Here is a 23,453-nt window from a genome sequence, read left to right on the forward strand (position 1 = left end):
TTGTATCCATGTTTCCTACTTCTCCATCCACTCTGTCCAAGGGCAGTCTGTGCGCCCTTGCTGCTGTCTTGTACATGAGAGGCTCCATCTCTCCATTCTGGAGTCCATTATGAGGAACCCTCGCTGGTGGAACAAAGTGAGGCCCCCCCAGTGAAGGAGCCTTGTATGTAATGGCTTTGCTCATTCTGTCCCCTAAAGCATGTTTCCCAGGTCCCACAACCACCTTCCTCTGCTTCTGAGTGGGTCCTGACCCTCCACTTCCAATGCCCAGAACATCCCCTACTCTAACCCCAACAGCGGAGCCACAAGTCCTTTTCTTCTTTCGGGTCTCAGACCTAGCTCTGGAGCTTTCTGTAGCACATGGGTGGCTGGCGATGAGGGGCTCTTGACGATTCTTTGGAAGTCTGGGCCGTTTGTGTGAGTGCAGTCTCAAGCTGTTGAACTGGTCAATGAATTCCTCACAGTGCAGTAGGTGGTGCTCTGGCTCCCATGTGTCTTCCTTACTTCCATAGCCTTTCCACCTTATCAAGTACTCCCACTTGCCCTTCTTGTTCCGCCTCTTGTCCACGATCCGCTCCACCTGAAGGTAGCACACACACACACACACACACACACACACACACACACACACACACGGGAACAGGCAAATTAAGAAAAAATGTTTTTAATATACAGATGTACTATTTTTCTTCTCCCAAAACACTACTGTGTTTAAGAAAGGAAGACAAATAAACAGTATGAAGTACTGATCAGCACAAAAGTTCACAGTGCAATAGACAATGAGAACAGTACAACATCAGCCTCTCCTGCACATGGCAGAGGTTTTATGAATGTCTGCCACAGTGTGTGTGGCAGACAAGGAGCATCACAACGCAATGCAAAAACGCAATGAAGAAAAAATTTGTTCAACAGGCCATTTAAGTGACACACACTGAGTGTTTTTTGTTTCCTTTTACATGGCATTTGACTTTGTACTATTATGTCCACTAAACTGCATCATATACAGAATTTCCCCTTATTTAATTATAGTATAACTTACTGTAATGGCACCATCAGGCCAAAGTGTCTTATTTGTACAATTTGGAAATACTCTAGTACAGTAGTCGGCAACAGGCGGCCCGCGGGCCAGATCTGGCCCACCAGCAATATCTGGCTCGCAGCCAGATTGCTTTGATAGCAGAAAAATAAATAAATTGATAGCGGCTGGTGCTGAAAAAGATCTGTCATGACAGCTACAGTTACTCACATAATCACTTCCTCTTAAGTGATTGTGTCTCTAAAATAAAAGCGCGAGAAGAAATGCTTTATGTCCTCTGAAATAGCTGTCAGTAAACGTGTGATTGGATTCCCCTGAATTTCCTCAGGGAAATGAAAATAAACGTCCATAGGATATGAATGCGAATCAAACGCCAGGATGCGCACACATACTGCAGCACATGCTTTACTGTAAGCATGTGCAAAAGTGTCCTCCAGTTTGTTTAACAAGTTAGAAAAAAATAACCGCAGTATGTTGGGATCATACAACCCTCCCAACGGGAGTCCCGCACACTACCGTCTCAGCTAAACGTGCACACGAGTGTCCAAGTATTTGAAATAATTTGACCATCTTCTGGCCCGCCATGTAACAGCTTGAAAAATATTTGGCCTGATGGCAGACTTATTTGCCAAGCCGACCCCTGCTCTAGTAAAACCTAATGGTCAGATTTCCATGAAAGTAATACATTTGACACTCCCTGGCAATGTATTAAAAGTATAATATATTAAACATGTGTGTGTATTATATATATATATTTCTCAGATGTGAAAATCGTCTGAGAAAAACACTGATGTACATATTTTACCTAGATGTTCTAATTTTATTTGATTCTTTAAAAAGGACAATTCAAAACATCTGTTTATAAATGCAATTAACATAAAGACACTGACTCCAGCATGTGAGCAATATATACACACACACACAAACACACGCGTCAGTTAAAGAAACAGGCTAATTCCCTGCAGAAGAAAGATAAAAGACCACAGTGGAGCTGAGATGAGCTGCAGGCTGCTATAGTGAAGAGATATTAAACATCAACTTTTGGAGGTCAAACTAAAACTCGAAAAGCCTGTGTATTTTACAGTTATGTTAGGCCAGCAGAGATCACAAAGCATCAGCAGTTGGTACAATTTAACCCAGGCACTTAATTATGTACAGTAACTGAATAAACTCAGCTAAAGCTAAAGTATGAAATAAGAATAGACAGAACAAAATTAGCCTAAGATCTGTGTGTCTTCCTCTGTCTGCATAGTTTGTGAAATTATGTTAAATAAAATAAATTATAGTCTATATAACACACAGAATACAAGTTCATGTTGCATAAACAAAAGGGCAGTGACATATTTCATAATTTGCTAAAAGGCTATGATAGTGTTGTGCAAACTTCACACAATGTGTGAGTAATCACTCAATGAGTGTGAGTCATTACTTTGCAATTCAGTTTGATTGCATTCAACTTAATTTGCAATTCAGAAGGTGCTGATAAGACTGAAGATGAAATGTCTGGGGAGTAAGCTGTTCATTTTGCATAATTTGATGAAATACTTAAAAAGGTACAAATACTTTGGTAGACTTTAATGGCTTTACCAACAAACTGTTCAAATGTTTGCTCTTTACTGAGTGGCAATTACTAAACACCATATTGTGACTGGGTATTTTAACTTAATTAATGTAACTTCAGCTTTTCAGTTTCTCAGATTTGGGTTATGTGAAAATCGTCTGAGAAAAACATTGATGTACATATTTTACATAGATGTTCTAATTTTATTTGATTCTTTAAAAAGGACAATTCAAAACATCTGTTTATAAATGCAATTAACATAAAGACACTGAGTGAGCAATGAGAGCAACAAGCACACACGCACACACACATTATCACATCACAAAGAATTCATAACACGCAAGACAGATCACATCCAAAACAATCATGCATATGCACCACGATAAAACATCACATATCCAACATCATCCAACACCTGCACTATGCAGGTGTTGGATGGATATTTATACATTAGGTTTCTTATCACTGCCTGACACATTTATGCTGCCAAACATAGGACTAGCACTATAAAAAGCACACAAAACAGAAACATCCTCAGGTATCATGTAAGGATCTTCTGATTTTACAGCAGCCTCTTACAGTTACTCTGAAGACAAATCCCAGGTTAGTATGTTAAACAATACTTATAGGACACTTAGAAGTAGCATGGTTTTGGGCTATGGGACTGATGGAAAATGGGTTGGAGGGTCTCATCAGAAGCTTTAGTGCAGCTGTGGTAATAATAATTGCTCATCATGTTCTCAGATGTTCCGCGCACATTAACAGGAGTAAACAGCCTTTGATGGGTGAGCCGCAGGGATGTCACAGAAATGAACAAACGATTAGGTTTCTCACAATCCCAAACAATGTCACACTTAACAGCATTGCAGTGAGACGCATGCAGAGAAAAGCAGAGAAGGACCGGAGAGGTTTAAAAACACTTGATGCTTAGGTATGAGCTTGCCAGGAAGGCAGCAAAAATGCTGACATGAGGTAAGAATATGTTTACATTAAGCCATCTTATTTTTGAAATGCTTTTTTCCATCTATATTGACTTGTGTCTGCACTAGTGCTGCTAGGTCGTATAGATCTCCGCTCACAGTGAAAAATAACAAAATCTGTTGTTTATCACCCTGTTTTCAGCTGGCAAACATCAAAACTGAACATCACAGCCAACATCCAGTAAGGGACAGAAAACACAATTCTAATGGGAGGGAAAGGCTATTTGAAGGGGGAATAGACTTTGACATAGTACAAGCTGACCAAATTGTTATTTTATGGTTGCGACAAAATCAGCACAAACACAGGTTATAACAACAGCTGCACTCTGGGTTCTGCTATATTGACATTTAAAATGAATGATCACGGAGAGGGTTAGATTAAAGGCCCTCTTCTTAACTACTGCTACACAGACCTCAACCCTCGCTGAGCATCTTACGTCATTGTTTTGCAAATGGTCAGTTTTCCTCGTACACACTGAAACACCAAGTCAACGATTTACAATTTACACACTCAGGAAACCATTTTGGAGAATTGCAGCTTTAGGGCGAAAAAAAACACTGTGTGTGAGTGGACATTAAGCTGAAATGGATTTTTTAAAATGCATTTACGTATTTACGCAGCTTTGTGTGGACATACTCATCTTCCACCCACTACAACAAGCCTGAACTGTATGTTTACAGAAGACACACAACCATCTAATTTTAGTAGCTTTTACAGCAGAGTGAACAGGGAACCCCCACGGTGAGACAGAATTTGAACACATCATCCAGCCACATTCCCACTTCCTCATACACATTCATCGTCATTCCCCACTAATCCACCAGATGCCCTCATATTTTCCCTCCTTTCCCAATCACCTGACTGCTATACCAAACAACACACCTGTTCTCACTTCCTTCATCTCATTTACCTGGCCCCCTGCTCCACTTTCCCTCATCAGCCCGCTGATACTTAACTGGACCATTCCCACTCACCCCTTGCTAGATTGTTATTTTTCTGTGTGCTTCGTGGTTGGTTATTAAGCCTCTGGTGCATGTTCATCTGTTGTACCCAAGACATTTTATTGGCTGTTTATTGGGCTTTTGATTCTTGCCTGTTTGGACTGCTGCCTGATTTTGACCCTTGCCTGCCTCACCATCCCACAAGCCTCCATTTTTGTGCATTAATGCTGCGTCCCAGACTAGTTGGAACTGGTAAATTTCCAAGTTGAAATATCCAACTTCCGACCTTAAAGCATTCCAGGTGCATGCCGAAAGTGAATGAAAAACATGGCTGACTGTGACAAACTCATTAGGTGCATTCGAGTTACTGCGGCTCATGACGTTGACATTACTCATTAACCCGTCTAGCTACACCAGTTGATAATCCTCAAAAGTCAGTTAATGTTATAGATTATACTTCCTAATGTTTTCAAGTGTTTTGGCATTTTTAACATTTTACTTTTGTGCAGAGAAGACGACTTTCAGAGATTGTTTACTGTAATCAGCTTTTTTCCAGTGAGAACACTGATAAACTGCGCTACATGTTTAGCAACAACAGACAAAGTTAGAGACTAGCTGGTTAACACAGTGGAGCATTTAGCACATTGAAGAGAGAGATATTTTAGCCGGGATCAGTCAATGACTACTTAAAAGAAGAGTGAATATTCAACTTAAATTCATCAGGTGGCCATACACACAACTCCAATTGAATGCTAATGCCCCTCCGTGTATGCTGTATGTGTCAATTGGCAACTTTGCAAACATGATCACCAAAAGAACTTCATATGGTGATAATGTTAATGTTGTTAAAGCTTGTTGAGCTAACCACAAGTGGTCAAAAAAGTAAATGAATGTCAGTTTAAGGATAATGTTGTGATTGACCAATAAATTCTGTTTTTTCTTCTCTTCACACAGTCAATGTCCCGTGCCCATTTCTATTATGATCAAAACTTTTCCAAGGCCCAAGATCACCATCATCTCTGCCATTGAAGGAAATCTATCCATCCATCTTCAACTGCTTATCCGGGGGTTCCCTACCCAGAGTAAGCACTCCATCGGTTTCCTGCTGATAAACCCTATCAATGATTACTTCTTTAGTTCTGGCCTAACGTGGCGCGCGTTGCATCAGCATGTCTTTCACGGCATTAGTTAGTTAGAGTTAGCCAATAGCTTTTAAGACTCAGTGATGGGTAAGGCAAAGGATTAGGATTCATTATGAATCAAGGTAACCTGTCTCTGTAATACCACAATCATCATATTCATCTCCCACCTGAAGCAAGGTGATATCCGGGGGGGTCACAAAGCATGCCCTTTAAGAAATATCTCCCGTGTTGGCATTCTCTGTCAATAAGTGTAGTAGAAGTGCACTGCTGTAATAGACTGGCTTTGAAGCTTATCATTGCAATAAACTGAAACTGTATACAGAAATATTTACTAGTGCCTAGACCTGTTTGGTGAACAATGGTTGCTCTAGAAACAAATATTTGTTTGTCTATAAGCTATATAATAGCTTCCTTTTCTAATCCACAAATGTCACAAGATCATTCAATATCCATTCTAAACTTTGATACTGAATATATTCAATTTACAATCTTAAAAGTAACTTTAAGATTTTACTAACACACTCAGGGAATGTTTTACCAGAGGGTTTAATTCAGCTGGGGTAATAACTGGACATCTGAGGATTTTCACATTTGAGCACATTACTAGGAGTGAACAACCTTTGATGTGTGTGTTGTAGGGGTATCACTGAATTACAATGGCATGACAGGACATTCCTTGTCTGGCATGGCTTACCATGAATGTCATTTTGGAGTCAATACCAATACCAGTGAAATTCCATGATTCTCTATTTCGAATTCGATACCACAGAAAAACCTAAAACAATAAATCCCATGTACTTCACCATACACTCCTTTAAAAGGGTCTGTGTGTACTTTTTTCAATGAAATCACTTTTTTACTGCCTTATTGTCAATGGGCTGTAACCTCACACCTGTTTTCCCTGCTGCTTGTAACGGCCACTATTCTGCTTCTTTTGTGACAGTATCCGGTCAGGAAGTAGCGGCATGCTCGCTCCCGAGCCTCTCTCTGACTACAGCGACAACACCGCAGCTAACGAAATGCAGTCCACAAACACCACAAAAAGACCGGCCCACATTCATTGGACCAACATTCAGTTCTTTGCGTTCTCAACTGCATCATCATCATCTTTGGCAATTTTGAGTTTATGAAAACTGTAAAATGTCTGCCTAAATTAACTGTCCAACATATCTCAAAGCTGGGATAAATCCAGGCTTTCACACAGAGCTATTGAAGGTAACAGCCGCAAAACCGACGAATGTTAAATATTAAAGTAACTCCACCTCGGTTTCAGTACCTAGGGTACTGTAGAGAAATGAGTACCAGCATGTTTTTAGAATTTTGGCATAGACTTGGTACCAAAGTATCGGTTGTCGTGACATCCGTATGCCAGATAATGTCACACTTAATTTCACAGCAGAGACACATGCAAAGAAAAGGAGAAGGAAAGTGGAGGAGGTAGAAAGAGGGACCAAGTTGCATACACAGACCAGAGAGGTTTAGTAAAACTTGGTGCTTAAATATGAGCTTGAAGAGTGGAGGTGGGCATATCTTCTCAGCAACCCATAACATAGTGAGAAGACAGGTGTGATTTGTACACCATGACATCACAGATGTATGAACTGTTGCACCTGTAACCCCACCCAAAAGTGAGGTCAAGATGTACATTACACACCTGTCTTGACATCCCTGACAGATCACAGACCACATCCCTACTACATTATCATTTCTTTTCTGAGGTTAGTGATCTCATAAAGATCCTACTGCTGAACTGCACCTATGAGCTCCCCTTTACTCGCAGAGTGAGTCTTGGAGGGCACAACCAGACGCAGCCAAGGAGCCGACTGTCTTGTTTAGACAGGCACTAAATACACACACGTTTGTGGCCGAAAATTCCATGAAAACCATAGCGCACATTCTCTCAATACCATTTTTTTAGTAAATCTGGCCCCATGAGTTCTCCCCCACTCATTGAACACAGTCAGTCCAGAGAGCCATTCAAACCCACATGAGTGGAAAGTGAAACATTTGTGACGGTCTTCAAGAGAGAAGAGTTAAAGGGATAGCTCAAGCTGATCTCCGACGACGTTATACAGTGCGTGTCCAAGTTGTACTTATGCAAAGGTAATACAGCTGAGAAAATCTGATCTTTTAGGTGGCAAAAATATGCTTTGCTGCTGAACCTGTCTAAAGCAGTACATTGCTTAGCTTCCATGCAGTACAATCTCTGTTTCTCCAAACTGGGGATTTGCGACCGAACGTCTACTGCAGGTAATACACTGAATATATACAAGTACCTCATACAGCCCCACTTCAAAAAAACCAAGCTATTCCTATAAGGTATAGAGTTGCTAGATTTATCGTTAGTTTGAAAAGGTCACTAGGTTGACAACAGTGGCTTCACTAGAATTCATCATCTGGGAACCAATCTATTAAGTAGATGTTGAGATATTTTACTGGATAAATGAAAACACTGACCTGCTGTTGCCACTAGAAAATAAGAGGATCACCAAAGTCATAAGAATTAATCCTCAGCACCATGGATATCTGTACCAGATTTCAATGTGGCTAAAGATTCAAGCTGAGCTTAAGTGTGTCCACAACAAATAAACACTGAAGCGATTTAGTTGTAAATTCACGACTGTTTGTTACAATCATGTTACAAGGACAATGAAGATATAGATTAAAATCAAATATGTTAAATAGGTCCTCCTTTTATGAACCCTGTCAAGGGATCTGTCTGTGGTTAGTTCGTAATTATTTTAGGAAAACATAAGTGTGATTACTGCTGCCTTGATTGGTTAGTTAACAGGTTAGTTTGAATCTGAACCAACCCTTTAAAGCTTTAGTGTCTACGTTTTAGTGGCATCTAACTGTTTAGTCTACAGCTCCCCCCTCTTTCAAAGTGTGTTGGATAGCAACGGTGGCCGACACAGCACAAAAGATGTCGTCGTCTGAGACAGCAGAGAGTAGCCACTCAAGAAATGAGAAAATAAGCGTCCATAGGTTTAAGGATGCAGATTAAACAACTGAATGTTGTTGAAGAGGGAAAGAAAATATATTATTCACTGCCAGAATAGTAGTAGTAGTAGAAGAAGCAGAAGAACTACTGTAGAAACATAGATGCTCTATGGAAGAAGAAGAACTACTGTAGAAACATAGCGACGTCCATGTAAGGGGAGCTGTGGTGTATGTAGATAGAAATGGTTCATTCTAAGGTAATAAAAATGGTATCATTATGTAAGGTCTTTATACACCACTGAAAACATTGTTATGTACAGTATATTATATTGCATTTCTGTCAATGGATCCTAATAGATATTGCACACTGAACAATTAAAACACCAAAGTCACACAATAACAAACAAACTAACCGATCAAGGCAGTGGTAGACCAACAATTCCAGTATTCTGCAAGGTAAAATTACTGTTTTAGTCAAAGGAGTCAGAGAGACAGGGAGAGGCATGCTGAAAGCAGTGGCCAGGGATGTCCTGCTCTGGAGATACGGTCAGGTGAAAAAATAGAACGCGTGATAACTTTAGTTTTAACTTATGTCAGCAGTAAATAATACTAGTAATAAAAGGGGAATATTCAAATTTAAATCAAGGTCAGTCATTATTCATCTGTTAAAATAATGATATCTGGGGTGTCATTTCTAAAACTGTGCGTAGAAACCTCACTAAAAGTGTATGTGCGTTCAAAAGCCAAAAACGGCGTACGCCAAAAAATATTCAGACTTATAAAACTGTGCTTACGCACACTTGTGAGCAAGTTCCCTTTATAAATCACAATCAGCTCCATGTCCAACCCTTCAAACGCCCAAAGTTGCCTATAAATGGTCAGTGAAACGGCCCTCATTAATATTAATACGTACTGACTGCATGAAGAAAAGGACGCAAATACTGACAGAGAAGCTACAAAACGAGATTTAACTCAGTGTGACACTGACGTTCCTTTTGGTGGGTAAAAAACACACTTGTTTCGCGGGTAAAAAACACACTTTCACGCCACACTTGTGCACCGGAGGAAAGGGGGCACCGGAGCTCCACCCCTTTATAACAGATGTGCAGGAACGGGCATGCCTCTTGATTAGTGATGTCGCTGGCTGGACACACACACACACACACACACACACACGCAAGACGGGATGACCCAGGTACTAATTTGGATTCCCTCGTTTGAAAAGAGAGTAAACCAAATTAATTCTGCTTGTGTTTTATTTTGTTTTATTTATTTAGGCTATATAAACAGTCCACTCTATTAAAGAGGCTGCTGATAAGTTCAAATAAATATGACTTTTTGTAAATGACAATAATATAGAGTTATTTTTCCATAAGGTGTTTTTACAAGCAGCGCAGTACATCCACACGCTGGCGCAGTTTGGCTCGATAAAGCAACGAACATAAAACAATACATGAAACTATGCACTCGTATTTGCTCGACTGACGCACTGAAAACGGCATCAGTTTAAATATAATTTGTCCTCCTGTTCACCTTATTTATGAGAATAAATTTCAATGCATGCAAGTATTATTTAATATGATTCCTGATTAAAATGTCCAACATATTCGAGGTGTTCTTTTGCAGAAACGGATATCTCCGTTTGGTTTTATTATCCTAAATCAAGTTTCTTTTTGTTCATGTTTTTTTCTTGCGCACTTCAGGGAAAAATCAATCAAACGAGTGTCTGATTATTTAGAAAGGCTTTAAGCCTGTAATACACAGAGGTAAATATTTGGATTTATTTTACACTATAATAATATTTATTTCAAACCATTTCATCCTTCTGCCATGTGAGCCGCCGCTTCTCTTCTCTCTTCTCTCCTGTGACCCCTGGTCACAATGCAATAGTCTAATTGGTAGGTGTGTTTAAAAATCAGTGAACAGTAACAGTGAACAGTAAGCAACTGACCAAAACAAATGGAGGGGCAGCCACTATTTTGGAAAAATCACAGACTATTCATTTAAATCTGAATTCAAATGGTCAATGTAGCAGTCAAAAATATGTTCTCCGCATGCAGATTTTTATATAGAATTATCATAGAATTGTGGGAAATGCATTTTTTTTATTCTGGTGGAGAGCTCTCATGTGAACCCCTCCCACGTTTATACTACGCCCTCGATTGCAACCAACAAATTTCAAATGAACCACAGCCATCGTTATCCATTGTTCTTCATGAATGAAAATACAAACTTTTTAACGCCACATTTCAAGCCTACATGAAGCCGATTTGATGGTCCAAAGGCATATTTTGGGTGGTGAGGGAAAAAGTAATTGAAGAGAATTGGAAAACCTCAACTTCTTTTTTGCAATACATCTATACGTTTTACTATTGGTGCTTATTGAGATTTTATACAAGCATGCTTCATCTGTGCCCTTGGATGCTGTTTATCACTTTGCGCTAAGATTCATCACTGCTGATTATTATAATACTTATCATTGCCAGCTGTATACTGAGGTTGGGTGGCCCTCGCTCTCTGTAAGGTGTAATGGAAACTGTGTTTTATTGATTTATAAGGCTCTAAATGTTTTTTTTACCCCCCTTTACCCACTTCATTGCTGTCTCAAATGACTGGATAACATTGCAGGTGCCGGAGGTTTTTACTGAGCTTGGAAAATGTAGTTTTTTTCCTTGTGCACCCACAACCTGGAATAACATGCAGAAAAAAAGCTTACCTCATTTTTATTCCGTGGGCAATTTCAATTCCAGTTTTAGTTGATTAATTTGCTTTATTTTAATAGCTTTATTAATTCTTAAGTTTTTACTATTTTATTAGTTCCCCCCCTTCTTTTTACTTTTTATCTGCATCTAATTTTTTTCACTTGTGTTTCTTGTTGCCTAGGATCTTTTGTTGCTTTATTCCCCACACAGCTATACTGTAAATGAGGTCTCTACCTCAATGTATTTACAAGTTAAAATAAAGGTTGACTAAATTATTTTTTAAACAGGAAGTTAAGCGAATATATTTGAACAGCGACTGACCCCAAGTTGTTGTTTACTCTCTATCTCAACGTTGTGGAATTGTCATTGTTCCATTCATTCTCGGTGCTTCTGCTGCCTCACTGCATTTTACAAAGTCGGCAGAAAGCCTGACCTTTATCCACAATTTTACAAAAAATGCTTTCACAAATTACTTCTCAGATGGTTTGATGTCATCATCATCTGTTCAACACAACTCCCTAGATTACTCCACTTTCCACTAAGAAAAAGAGAACGATGACCTAGTTTACTGATAGATAAAACGTGCAATCGATGAGAGTAAAATTGCATTTTAGAAGCGCCCACACTGGTCCACACGGCACAACCTGTTGCACTTATGGACTGAATATTGAATTTGGACAGAACATTACAGAACAAATATTTAATTATTTCCCACAATCAATGGTGGCAGAAAAATACTGAATTTCAATACACAACCATGGTCTTAGCCTATTTCACTCAGTCCTGGGAGTCACTAGCTCATCCCAAAGCCTTTCAGTCCATGCTCCACTCCCTTGCCTCCCCAACATCTTCTTTCCAAAATATGTATTTTTTTTTTAACTTGAGAGCTCTAAAGTCAGCTAAAGTCCAAAATCCCAGGCTTCACAACATCTTTTTAGAAACCTATGAATGATGTCAAGATGTTCTTTGTCGTTGGAAAATATCCAGGCTTATTCTCAGCTCATCAGGTTGACCCAGTTTGTGTGGAATGGGTGAATCCTTCCCGTATAAATGTGAGCTGCAATGCTGTTTGGAGTCACCTTGTATTTGCTTTTCTAAAAAAAATACGTGAGTCTGTTGATCCATACCATATACTACATTTCTTGACTTCTTCTCTCTCACTTCCCAAATCCCAAACAGTAATATGAATCAAACTCCAATTGAAAACAATTGGACTGACGATACTGCCTCCACTTTTCAAACAATCTCGTTCAGCACCATCGAACAAACCACTTCTACATAACATTATCAGCTTATCAGTTGTATGTATCAGTTGATTGAGCTCCCAACATGCACACACTCCTCAAAATGATTACCTGACATAAACCTCAACAATAGGAGATACCATTCTCCATATTTAAAATGTTTATTTAGGGCGTTTTAAAATGAAAGCTGTACAACACCAGCGAACTCTGATCAGCTTCTCAATGTTGGGCACTATAAACAGAACTGTCACCCATGGAGCTCGTTGTCATGTCAGCAGGGAAACAACCAAAAGATCGTCGAAGCCTGCAAACACATTGTTTAAAATGAAAATAAATCATATTCTGTGAGTGATACATCTAGTAAATCTAACTAATAGCACAGGCTGTACATGAGTCAGATTTCACATCAAACCAACAGCCTGCGTGGAACAAACAGCATTGTCAATCTAGTAGTAAAACTTCAAAACAAAAGTACAATATTGCTCACCACTACTTCATTGATGTATTGCTATACATTCACACAATTTGCAAGTCGGAGGCTGGCCTGAATGTTTTTTCCCCACTGAGCAGCTCGTTATTACTCAATGATATGACTTGAACACAGCATAAAACGAACAGGTTTTGCTGCTCAGTAGTGGTACATGAATGCATGAAGCTTTCCCCAGTTGAAAGAGGCATAATTAATTAAGCAAGATATTCAGTTAAAATCCATGTTGTAATATAGGGGAGACTGGGTATGGTTGTAACACTTTTTGCTTCAGCAACTACAACTCACTGAATTTTGTAGCTAGAGCTCCCAAACCTTTATACAGTGCACAAATGGCACCAATTCAATCCTCTACGAGAATATCACACACCTCGTGAGTTGATGTCAAATGCATTGTGTTCCATTGTTACAACCACCCCAATACCGGGGTAAGTTGTAACAATAAGACAAAAGAGGCAAAAATTGATGCCACACCATATGATATGCTTTAAAACCAGGTAGTGATATAAAAGAACAACGTTTCTCTTTCACTGTAACAGACAATGTCCATTGACTCACGAGCATATGAAGTATGTGTATGTAAATGTATTTTTTGAATAAACTTATTTAACAGTATACTTAATAAATACTTCTAAAATGTACCTAATTAAAAACATATTTGTGCATCCTTAGGTCTAACAAAAAAAGAGTTGGGTGTGTGTGTGTGTGAGTCAATGTGCGTATATTCTTAATCAGAGTCACAGTCAGCGCTTGAAGTACTGGCACTTCTATATTTTATTCTTTGGCGTATTGGGACTTTTTTTTGTGCACTGTGTTGTACACTTCTCTGCCCTCTCCACTGGCGGAGAGGGAAGAGAGTATTGAAAAGATTAAGTGCCGATACATACGCCAACATGTGGACAACATGTGAATGGGAAGTACTGGTCACAGTGCTGACAAATTAATGCTGGTAACCCTGAAGTGCAGGCTTGGTAGGTCCAGAATGCAAAGGGCACTCTGTAAAATATTAAAATCAAGAAAGTCCCTAGTTGTATATATAGGGGATGGTTGTGACACTTTTTAAAGAAGTGTTACAACCCACCCCAACCTTGTCAGCCAATGTTTAGCTAGCTGTATTAGCATAGTGGTTTGAAATTGGAAAGGAAAAAATGCATCACATGTTGCCTAAGAAACTACATTTCAATCTAATGTAAGTCATGCAATTCTATCTGCAATAGTATAGAAACTAAAGAAAATACAGTGTAAGTCAAAAAATGTACTTTCTTACTTCAAAATCAGTTTTTTCTCTATATATTCTGAATGTACCTATTTCCAGACTTGATGGAAGCAGGTAAATACTGAAATGATCACCTAACTCCTATGTTATCTCTAATTGGTGGAATTGGTCTTGTTACAACTCTCCCCGTGTGACAACCATACCTGGTCTCCCCTATTTGAGAAAAGCAAAAAAAGAGGGGAGTAAATAAAACTGACAATAGCCAAAACACATGAACACATGGGGGGGTATATTAATGTGGACTATGGAATTTTGTCCAGAGATCCTCTTTTTGGCAGCACTGTGTAATTCCAAATTAAATGTGTTTCCAGAATAGAGAGCAATAATATGGTGGCCCTAACTGTAAAATAACAGTTTGTGAAGAGGCAATTACCAAGTGCTTCTCACTTGTTTAATCTATTGTCTTCTAACTGATGCCCTGTTTCACTCACTTGTTTGTCAATGCTGCCAGCAGTTAGTGTTATCTCCTTAAACACTCATGAGAGGATCTCCAAGTTTCTTTGCAGATGCACATTTTGTGTGGCATGTTAAGGTGAAGTACACATTGTGGGTATGTGTAGGCCTACTTAACTTTAGAAAAAACTTGTTATGTCTAACAAAATCTATTTGTTTGTCCTTGGAAGTCATCAGACTCTCAAATAACCCATAGCCTATCTCTGTGACCACCATGAATTGAAACATATGACACCATGTCAGTATACCAAAGCCAAATGACACCTAAGTGCCTGATTCGGTGACGCTGATGTGAAACCATGGCTTCATGCAAATTCTGGCTCCGGTTCCAGAGTGATGTTGCGCACGAGGGCAGCGTGACCTTTCTGCCACCCATTTGGGTAACTTTTAAGCCCAACACTGTCGGAGTTATAATATCACAAATTCCCACATCAACTGTGAAAGAAGCTCACGCATGCTTGTTTAGACTGCTCGATAAAAATAAACTGGTGTCTCATCTTATATGCCAAACAGCCTGCGAAACAGTCAAACCGCTGTAAAGGCTGTGATGACAAAATATCTTTTGGCATGTATGCGCACCTTCAGGACCATCACTCCGTCTGTAGCTATTCACCATGTCCGTCCTCTCAGCGCTGCTGTCACTTTACCACGACTTTCAACTCGGCGACAGACTTCAGCCCGTAAATTACATCTTATCTATTTACTACAGCCGTTAAGAATTGGGTCAAAGTAGCCTATATCGGAAGCTACATAAAGTGTAAGCATAAATTAACCAACCTTGTCTTCGCAAAGCTTGAGAAGGGTTAGTTTCGCCTGTTAAAGGGCTTAGTATCGCTTTTTACATACGCGACGCCCTCCCCTTTACTTCCTAATTCCATTATTCGTCAATATTACAGAGCATTTTTCTTGGACATGGTTTTATCCTACCTCGTAAAGGTCTCCTGAAGCCATTCTGGGGTGCGGACTCCGGCGGCGCGGCGTTCTTGCCTGCCTTGTTGGCTTTTTTTTGGACCCTATACTCTCTCGGTGTTTCGGCGAAAGCCCCGATAGACGGGAATTAGCGAGCAGCCTTGTTATTCTGAGCAATCCGCAGTAGCAGATCACCAGGCAGTGTCAATCGAGCCCGGCGCTCTGCGAAGGATCGTTCCACACTTTAAACAAACAACCATCGGGGCGGTGCTGTTTACCCAGACCCAAGTGGAAGACTGAAAATTAGTCTGGCTAAAAATGCACTGCCTGATGGTCTGCATGCGCCCTGAGCTCTGTTGCAATCCATCTACTCAACGGGAGATGATACGCTGGTGATCCCTTGTGCTCAAAGACACCAGCTGAGACAGTTCCCTTTCTATGACCCACTCTACCTGTCCACTTTACTGACAAGAGAAGACCAGATTCAATCTTAATTTCAACTCATTAAGAAACATCCAGAATAAATGAATTGGAACTATTTATAATGAGTGAAGACTTACTGGAAGCCTTGTGACCTGTATGTCACCACACATTTGTCAATATGGACATAGACAAGGTTAAAATGTATAAATTAAAATAAAAAGTACCTGAGAAAAAAAAAAATTATAAAAATTATATCTGATTTCCATTTCATTTTGCAGTCACCCTGTTGCATCTAATAAAAGGATCTCAAATAACAAGCACTCCGTTGGGCTGCTCATCACCTCAACAGTATCATTGTACTCCACAGCTTTATGGTAGGCTGTATGGTTTAGATTCATATGGTAAGGCACCACATGAATTCACATGTCATCATGACTTATTATTTGTGACTTGATGTGTCTCAAACTGAAATGTTGAGAAATTCGTCATCAGTGAAGATTAAGTAAAGAGATCATGTAAGAAATTATGTAGAAATGTTTTGCATGAAATATTGAACATATGAAATCGTAGTAATATCTAAATAACTCAATAAGACAATTCAAGTTTAATTGAAAATGTGGTTAAAAATCACACTTCTCGCACTTCTAAGAAACTTTGCAACATAGCAAAGCATTCAGATATTATTTTTTTGTCTAAAAGCATGTACAGTGAATGAAAACAAATTTGGCCTGTTTCACATTGTTGATACTGAGGGAGAAAGTCTGGTGAAAGGAGCTCAGTGCAGATGATGTGCAACTGTTTTCCAGGCCCCACTATATTTAGAGAGTAACTGTTCGTGTATGTGTGTGTGTTACTAAGTAAAAATATCGCAACATGTTGTTTTAATAGAAATAAATGTCATCACTGTAAATGGTTTTGTTGAAAAACACTGAACAGGCCATGCCTTATCACAGCAGATGTGTGAACTGTCGCCTTATTTTGCCCTTCATTTAATTTGAATGTGAATTGCACTTGGTTAGAGGGATTTGAAATACCGCACAGAATGGCTTTTACCATAAGAAAATATGTTATCTCAATTTTCATTTTTACAGACATTTAAACATTCATATTTTTAGGCATTTTAAAGAAGACAACAAGAATTGAGTGGCCTTGTCTGTGATGCTTGAAATAACGGCCCACTTTCTCTGAATATCATGATGGAGCTCGCAATAAAAAAACATTATGAAAAGCTTGCACTAGCTAAAACACTCATGGATGTATGAAATGATTTCTCTTACTGGTATTCCATCATAACATAGAGTTATGATGGAAGGCCATGCTGTATATATTCTAAAAGTCACTGTAAACACAGCTTGGCTTGGTTTTAGGGTTAAGTTTATAGCAGGTTAAGGGGTAAGGGGATAGGCTAGGGAATGTATTATGTTGGTCAAGGTCCTCACAAATGTTGAAGTCAAAATGTGTGTGTGTGTGTGTGTGTGTGTGTGTGTGTGTGTGTGTGTGTGTGTGTGTGTGGTGTAAATGTAAAACGGTTTATTGTGGGTAGTGAGGCATCTGTTACAAAACACCTAATGTGGCACTGTCACTCTCCAAATGAGTCTTTTCTCTTGAAAACTATTGTAGTAATTCCCTTGTGTTTTTGTAAGCCATGGAGGGAAATGCTCTTGAATGAGAGGAAAAAGGAACATAAGACGTTCCTTAAGTGAGTCAAACTGGAAAAAAAATAAAATAAATTGAAACAGTTGCAGATGGCGAGAACGCAGTTTCAGGCAATTTAAAACCAAACTGTCGTGTTTTCACTACAAAACATACAGCAGCCTACTGTTGTCCTGTTTTATAAATGAAAAGCAGATTAAACTGTTAATATGGATAAGGAAACGGCAAAACAGGAAGTGTTGTCTGGATAGATTTCAGCTTGCAGTAGTCTGGAGACAGTTAGTCATAGACTCTCTCCACTGGGAAAATAAGGCATTTATCATTAAAAAGCAAAAAGTTTGGATTGCCCCCATCGTGTTTCACAGTATAAACCATATGCTGCCATTTGCCATACAGGTTTTTCGTTGACACCTGTATCTACTGTTGACAGCACTGCACTGTATTTCAAACAATGCAGGTACAGTACATCTGTGAAAAAGGGAAATGATTGCTTTCTTTTCCTGTAGTCACAGAGATGTTATTTTCTCTGTCGTTAGTATCTGTTGTGAAAGGTGGCATTGTGACTTGTCTGTCATTTTGCATCATTGCATTCACAGCTGACTTCTTCAGTGATGGTACAATGTTAAAGCGACATGAAGAATTTAGCTTACGATATCCTTATATCATTATATGTTCAGTAATTCATGTTATAGATGTTCATTTATAACAGTAATAAGTAACTTAATACTTGATGAACGTTCATAGTGCATTGATTGGCATGACAATTAATGAATGAGGCAGATGAGATTAGATTAGATAATCTAGATAATTTAGATTAGATGTTTTCAGCTTTCAATTTCACTTTTAAACCATTATCAGTGTTCACTATAAAATGCGCTTAATGTTTAATTTAGCTCTGTTGCTCTTCATGCTCAACTTACAACCTAGAGTTCAGATGTTCTGTTCTAGCATGTAAAAGAATAAGTCTGTCTGAAGCAGTCTGTTTCTAAAATGAAAATCTCCACGAATAAATGATAACATGAAATGCAATTCATTGTTAACAAAATATTACATTTTTAATATTTTTAGAGGTTTCTGGGCATTTTTACAAATCAAATTGAAACATATGATAATCAAATAAGAGAGCACTTGCTTGCTTATCATAATTTTCTAGTGAGTCAAACTTAGAACACTTGAGTTTAAAGGTACCCTGCACATTTGTTTGAGGCGCTATGGAGCAATGTTTTTATGGTCCCCTGTCTAACAAAACCGTTACAAATCACTATTGCTATGATCAAAGTTTGTTTAGATTTAGGCACAAACATGACATGGCTAAGGTAAGGGAGAGATCAGGGTCCCGGTTGGAAACGTGAAATTAACTGTGCATTTTACTTACTCAACGATCCATCCTGACCTCCTTCTTCTGCCAACTATGTGGCTCTATAATAAAGTCACCTGACAAGAGCAAGAGTCATAATTACTATGGCTGCTAGAGGGCATTATCACTTAGAACGTAATCGATTTTGAGAATTTGAGGAAACAACTGATGCTGTCATCTTCCTTGGGAAGATAGTCTTGTGCATGAACAAGTGGCAATATGACACACATTATTCCAAATGTTCTTTGAGGAAGGTAGTGCATGCAACAGGCCTCAAGGAGGGTCTTTTATTGGGACCCAAAAAAACTCCACAGGGTACACTTGAATTTACCAAAATCATAAACCAATTTTTTTTTGGGGGGGGGGGGACTCATCCAATTATGGACCAAATAATCTCATGGTTAAGCAAATGTTAAGTGCTTAATGAATAACTACAGGGTGGCATTAGCTGCACCAAAACCTAATAATTTATTCTTTGACCCATGGCTAATTTCACTTATTTTAATGGAAAGTTTTTGAAATACCCTGCTAACAGGAAAAAACTAACAACACTATTGGCATGAAAATATAAGCTGCTTGGTGGACATATTAAAAAGACTTTATTAAACAAGATGAATTTCCAGTAGTAGTAGCAGTAATGACCATTTCCTTGTGCATTACACTACTTAACATTGCATATCTAATTTCTTCATAACTTACATCTAAAGAAAGCCATATCCTCAGTGCATCTAAATTGCTAATATTGCTGTTTTGACACCTTCCCTCTGAATAAATCCCTCCAGCTAGACTACCACCACTCAGGTCTCAAACTGTGGCAACATTGCATGTTATGTGTGTAGCTGCAGTGTGTCAAACTGCAACAGCTGCTTGTCTCCCATGTTGCTAACCATTCTCTCCAGGTAGTGTAAGAAATATTCTGTTTACTGTGCAGACTGTCCAGTTACCTTCTTGGGTGTGTCCGCTTAGCTGTTTGCATGTAATGTTGACTTTATCATCGCCGACCTACAATCTTGTAATACCAATCACAGAGAGAGCATTATGCTGAACACTCAAACAAACATGAACTGGATCTGTTTCTTTTGACAACTTTTACTGAGACTGGCCAAGCAGCAGGTGTGAATGTGGTGGAATTACTGAAAAAAAAAACTGGGTTTATCCTCAAGAGTGATGGCTAAGAGCAGAGAATGTTACAGTGCTTTCAGACTGCCGTCAGTCAAAACCATATTGGAAGTTCATTTTATCAGTCATCCTGGTAAACTCAGCCTCAAGGCCAGACATAAGGAAGATTGTCAGTTGACAGCAATGCAGAATTTATGTGAATTATTGATTAATAGCCTATTAAACTCAAGTTTTCTGTCAATTAACATTTGAATTCAAATGACAAAGATTAAGTAGTTACCCAAAGTAAATTAAAGCTTTACATAAAAAATTAATTTCTCTGTTTCACACTAATAAAAACTCTTCAAAAATCCTCTTCAGCTACCTAACTTAACACACTCAACAAAGCATACACTTCTGTCTAACATTAGCTAACAACAGCAAACACTATCAAATTTCTACAAAGATTATGGAAATGTATTACCTGTAAACGACCCAAAAACTTTTTGGTCATTTATATGTATGCCTTGAGTTAGAAGTTAGAAAGATAATGCAGCCGTTTACTCCATCCACTGTCTTTACAGTTCTATTCATAATTGATTGTCTAATCCTACAATTTTCTAATTTTTGTAAGAGACAGGCCTGACAGTTTACAAAATGCTTTTACAAACAGAAAAACTGAAAATACACAATTCAGTAAATACAGTGAAATTACAAAAGTCTATACAGGTTTGGGCAGAGTTTGCAGGGTTGTCTGTTGCCCCTCAAAGTATGGTTTCTTACTTAAATTCAAAATGTTTAATGCCGCATGATGACAATATTGTGAGTCTGTGCCACATTCATGTCCCCAACAAACATGTTTAATATTTTCACTTTGCTGACTTCTGGCAAACTACAGTTCAACAGTATCTGTGGTCTGTGGTTATGTGTACATACATACATACATGTGTACATCAGACAGCTGCTTTACAACCACAAACATTAGTACTATATAAGTTATACTAAAGGCTCGTGCAGACTACATGACTTTCAGCGTCGGCCAATGGCCGTGCTGTTCAGACTGTTCAGCTTGCCATCTTGTGACGGGAATCTTGAAGTCACTGTGGCCTTCACACTACGTAACTGATCGGTGACAGGGGGTCACACACTACATGAGCTGACAGAGGCTGTGTCACCCGACGCTGGTCTCCAAACCACGTCTTGTCAAGTAAACACAAGTGAAATGTGAGACGGGAATTGAGCAATCCTGCACACAAAACAGCTGTTGTTTGTTATTATAAAGATAGCAATTATAAAGACAAAGAATACAGGTGAAAGAACGGATTAGCACATGCAGGTAGCACGGATTGTCTGAGCTACAGAGAGAGCTGGAAGTGAGTAAAAAGGTGCAGCTCCTGACAACCAGTTAACTCTTGACTGTGAGGTTACAACTCACGGCCCAAAAGGGAGAACTACAAACGCATGTTTGTATATTTTCAGCTGAGGTCTGCGGCTTACTTTGGCTAGCCTTCAACTCAAGAATCAATGATGATTTTAGTTAAATGCTAAAGTTGCTGTTACTGTTACCTTGTCTGTGGTCCGCTGGCAGAACACCGGCTGCTTTCTGATCAGGTGCCGTCATGCTGTTGCCGAGGCGACATAAGTTTTGTTTTATGGTGGACGGACTGGAACATGAAAGAGTTGTTGTTTTCTTTAGCTCGAAATAATCCCATACTTTGGACACTTTCTTCTTCGTCCGTCGCTATTTTCTCTCTCTTCCTACACTTATGCTAAACAGCGCCATCATAATTATGTCCTGTTCACAGCATAAGTGCCATGTGCGACAGTTATAAATGTCCGTGCGAAACAGTGTGCTATATAGTTTTATGGATTAAACAATGCAAAGAATTTGCGTCAATGCATTTTAGTAATTGATTTAATCGATGAATCGTTTCAGTCCTAGTTGTATGTGCCAAAAGAGTGTGTTAGATTTTGAGTCCCACAGTTTATGCTTATAACCTTACCCTGCTACTACCTCGCCACAGTGCACAAGAAAGTGTGCTTGAGAGGACAGCACTCTTGTACCCTCTATTGTTATGGATAAATGTCTAATAGACCCTTTTCACTTTTTTGACTTCTCATAAGAGCACAGGTGTGAATAACAGCATTAATAATGTCTTTGTTCTGTTCAAGTGTAAGCCATAAAATGTCTGCTGTGAAAAACACCTTGTTCAGGCTTAAATGGGAGAGTTACAGAAAAGTCAATCAAACACAGGCTATTTATGCCTACACAGCCTAGAGACAAGGTCTAACCAACCAATGTAAGTGAAATCACCTGTGTGAGTGTACCTTGGGAGTTGCATGGCCTTTAAATACATATGAACCAAAAAGTTACAGAGATTCAAAATGATACATGATTGAGCATGACATTCAGGATTTTTTATATTATATTTATATTATATTTTTTTAAGTTTTACAGTTGTTTCTTTGTGTAATAGATGTTTATGGCAAGTCTCCCAGGTGCCACTGAACCATATTATGTGAAGTTCTGACTGTGGCCACTATGTCAAAACAGCAGTACAACCCAATGCCTAAATGTACCAGGATGTATTGCACGCAAGCTTTTGATGTCCTAGCTCTGCGCAAGCCAGCTGCTGGGTTTTAATCAAAGTACACAAGCAAATTGATTTCTGTATTTGACTATTTCTTTTCACACGTAGCCACAGTGTAACAGTGTAACATCCGTATGATGTATAGGCTCAGGCTGAGTTGCATACTGTTTTGTCTCCACAGTTCTGGCAAATCAGTCATTAGCCACTTTTTATACAGAGATCCTGCAATAAACACGGAAAAAATGTCTGTCAATAGGCCTATGCCACATTCACTCATTCATACTGAACAATCATAGCAGTCTGGCTTTCCAGGTTAGAAAGTGAAAAAAAAGACTTGTAACACAACAGCATTGAAACGCCACACCTGTTCTGGCATGCCAGCTGTGGTTTTCACGAAGACATCGTTCCGGCTCTATTAGTACCAACATTCCTGGCTCAGGGGCGGATCAAATCTGACCTCCCTTTCCAGCTCCATCCATTTCATACAGCGCAGCGAGTCAACAAATTGGCATAATACTCCCAGGAAAATAAGGCAGAGTGAAAGCACATGTTGATGATTTTAAAACACATCACCACCGGTTTGCCATCACGCGAATGTCGCCACAGACACCAGATTTTAAAAAGTATAGAGATTTACCTGGTGGTGATGGGCTTAATCA

At 39.0% G+C, this 23,453-nt stretch overlaps 1 protein-coding gene across 1 annotated transcript in view; it reads right to left on the reverse strand.

Moving 5' to 3' along the window:
* Window positions 1-15,973, reverse strand: part of LOC119889857 (chromodomain Y-like protein 2) — a 43,215-nt gene extending 27,242 nt beyond the window's left edge. The window contains exons 1-2 of the mRNA XM_038700751.1: window positions 15,691-15,973; window positions 1-580 (exon numbers count right to left, since the gene is read on the reverse strand). The exon at window positions 1-580 is cut by the window's left edge and continues 27 nt beyond it. Of these exons, the coding sequence (XP_038556679.1) occupies window positions 1-580; window positions 15,691-15,714 (604 nt within the window). The 5' untranslated portion in view covers window positions 15,715-15,973. The remainder of the gene's footprint in view (window positions 581-15,690) is intronic.
* Window positions 15,974-23,453: the final 7,480 nt, after the last annotated feature.

Source organism: Micropterus salmoides, unplaced genomic scaffold (genome assembly GCF_014851395.1).
Source record: "Micropterus salmoides isolate LMB-PRFRI ecotype aquatic unplaced genomic scaffold, ASM1485139v1 Ms_hic_scaffold_6, whole genome shotgun sequence".
Classification (NCBI taxonomy): domain Eukaryota; kingdom Metazoa; phylum Chordata; class Actinopteri; order Centrarchiformes; family Centrarchidae; genus Micropterus; species Micropterus salmoides.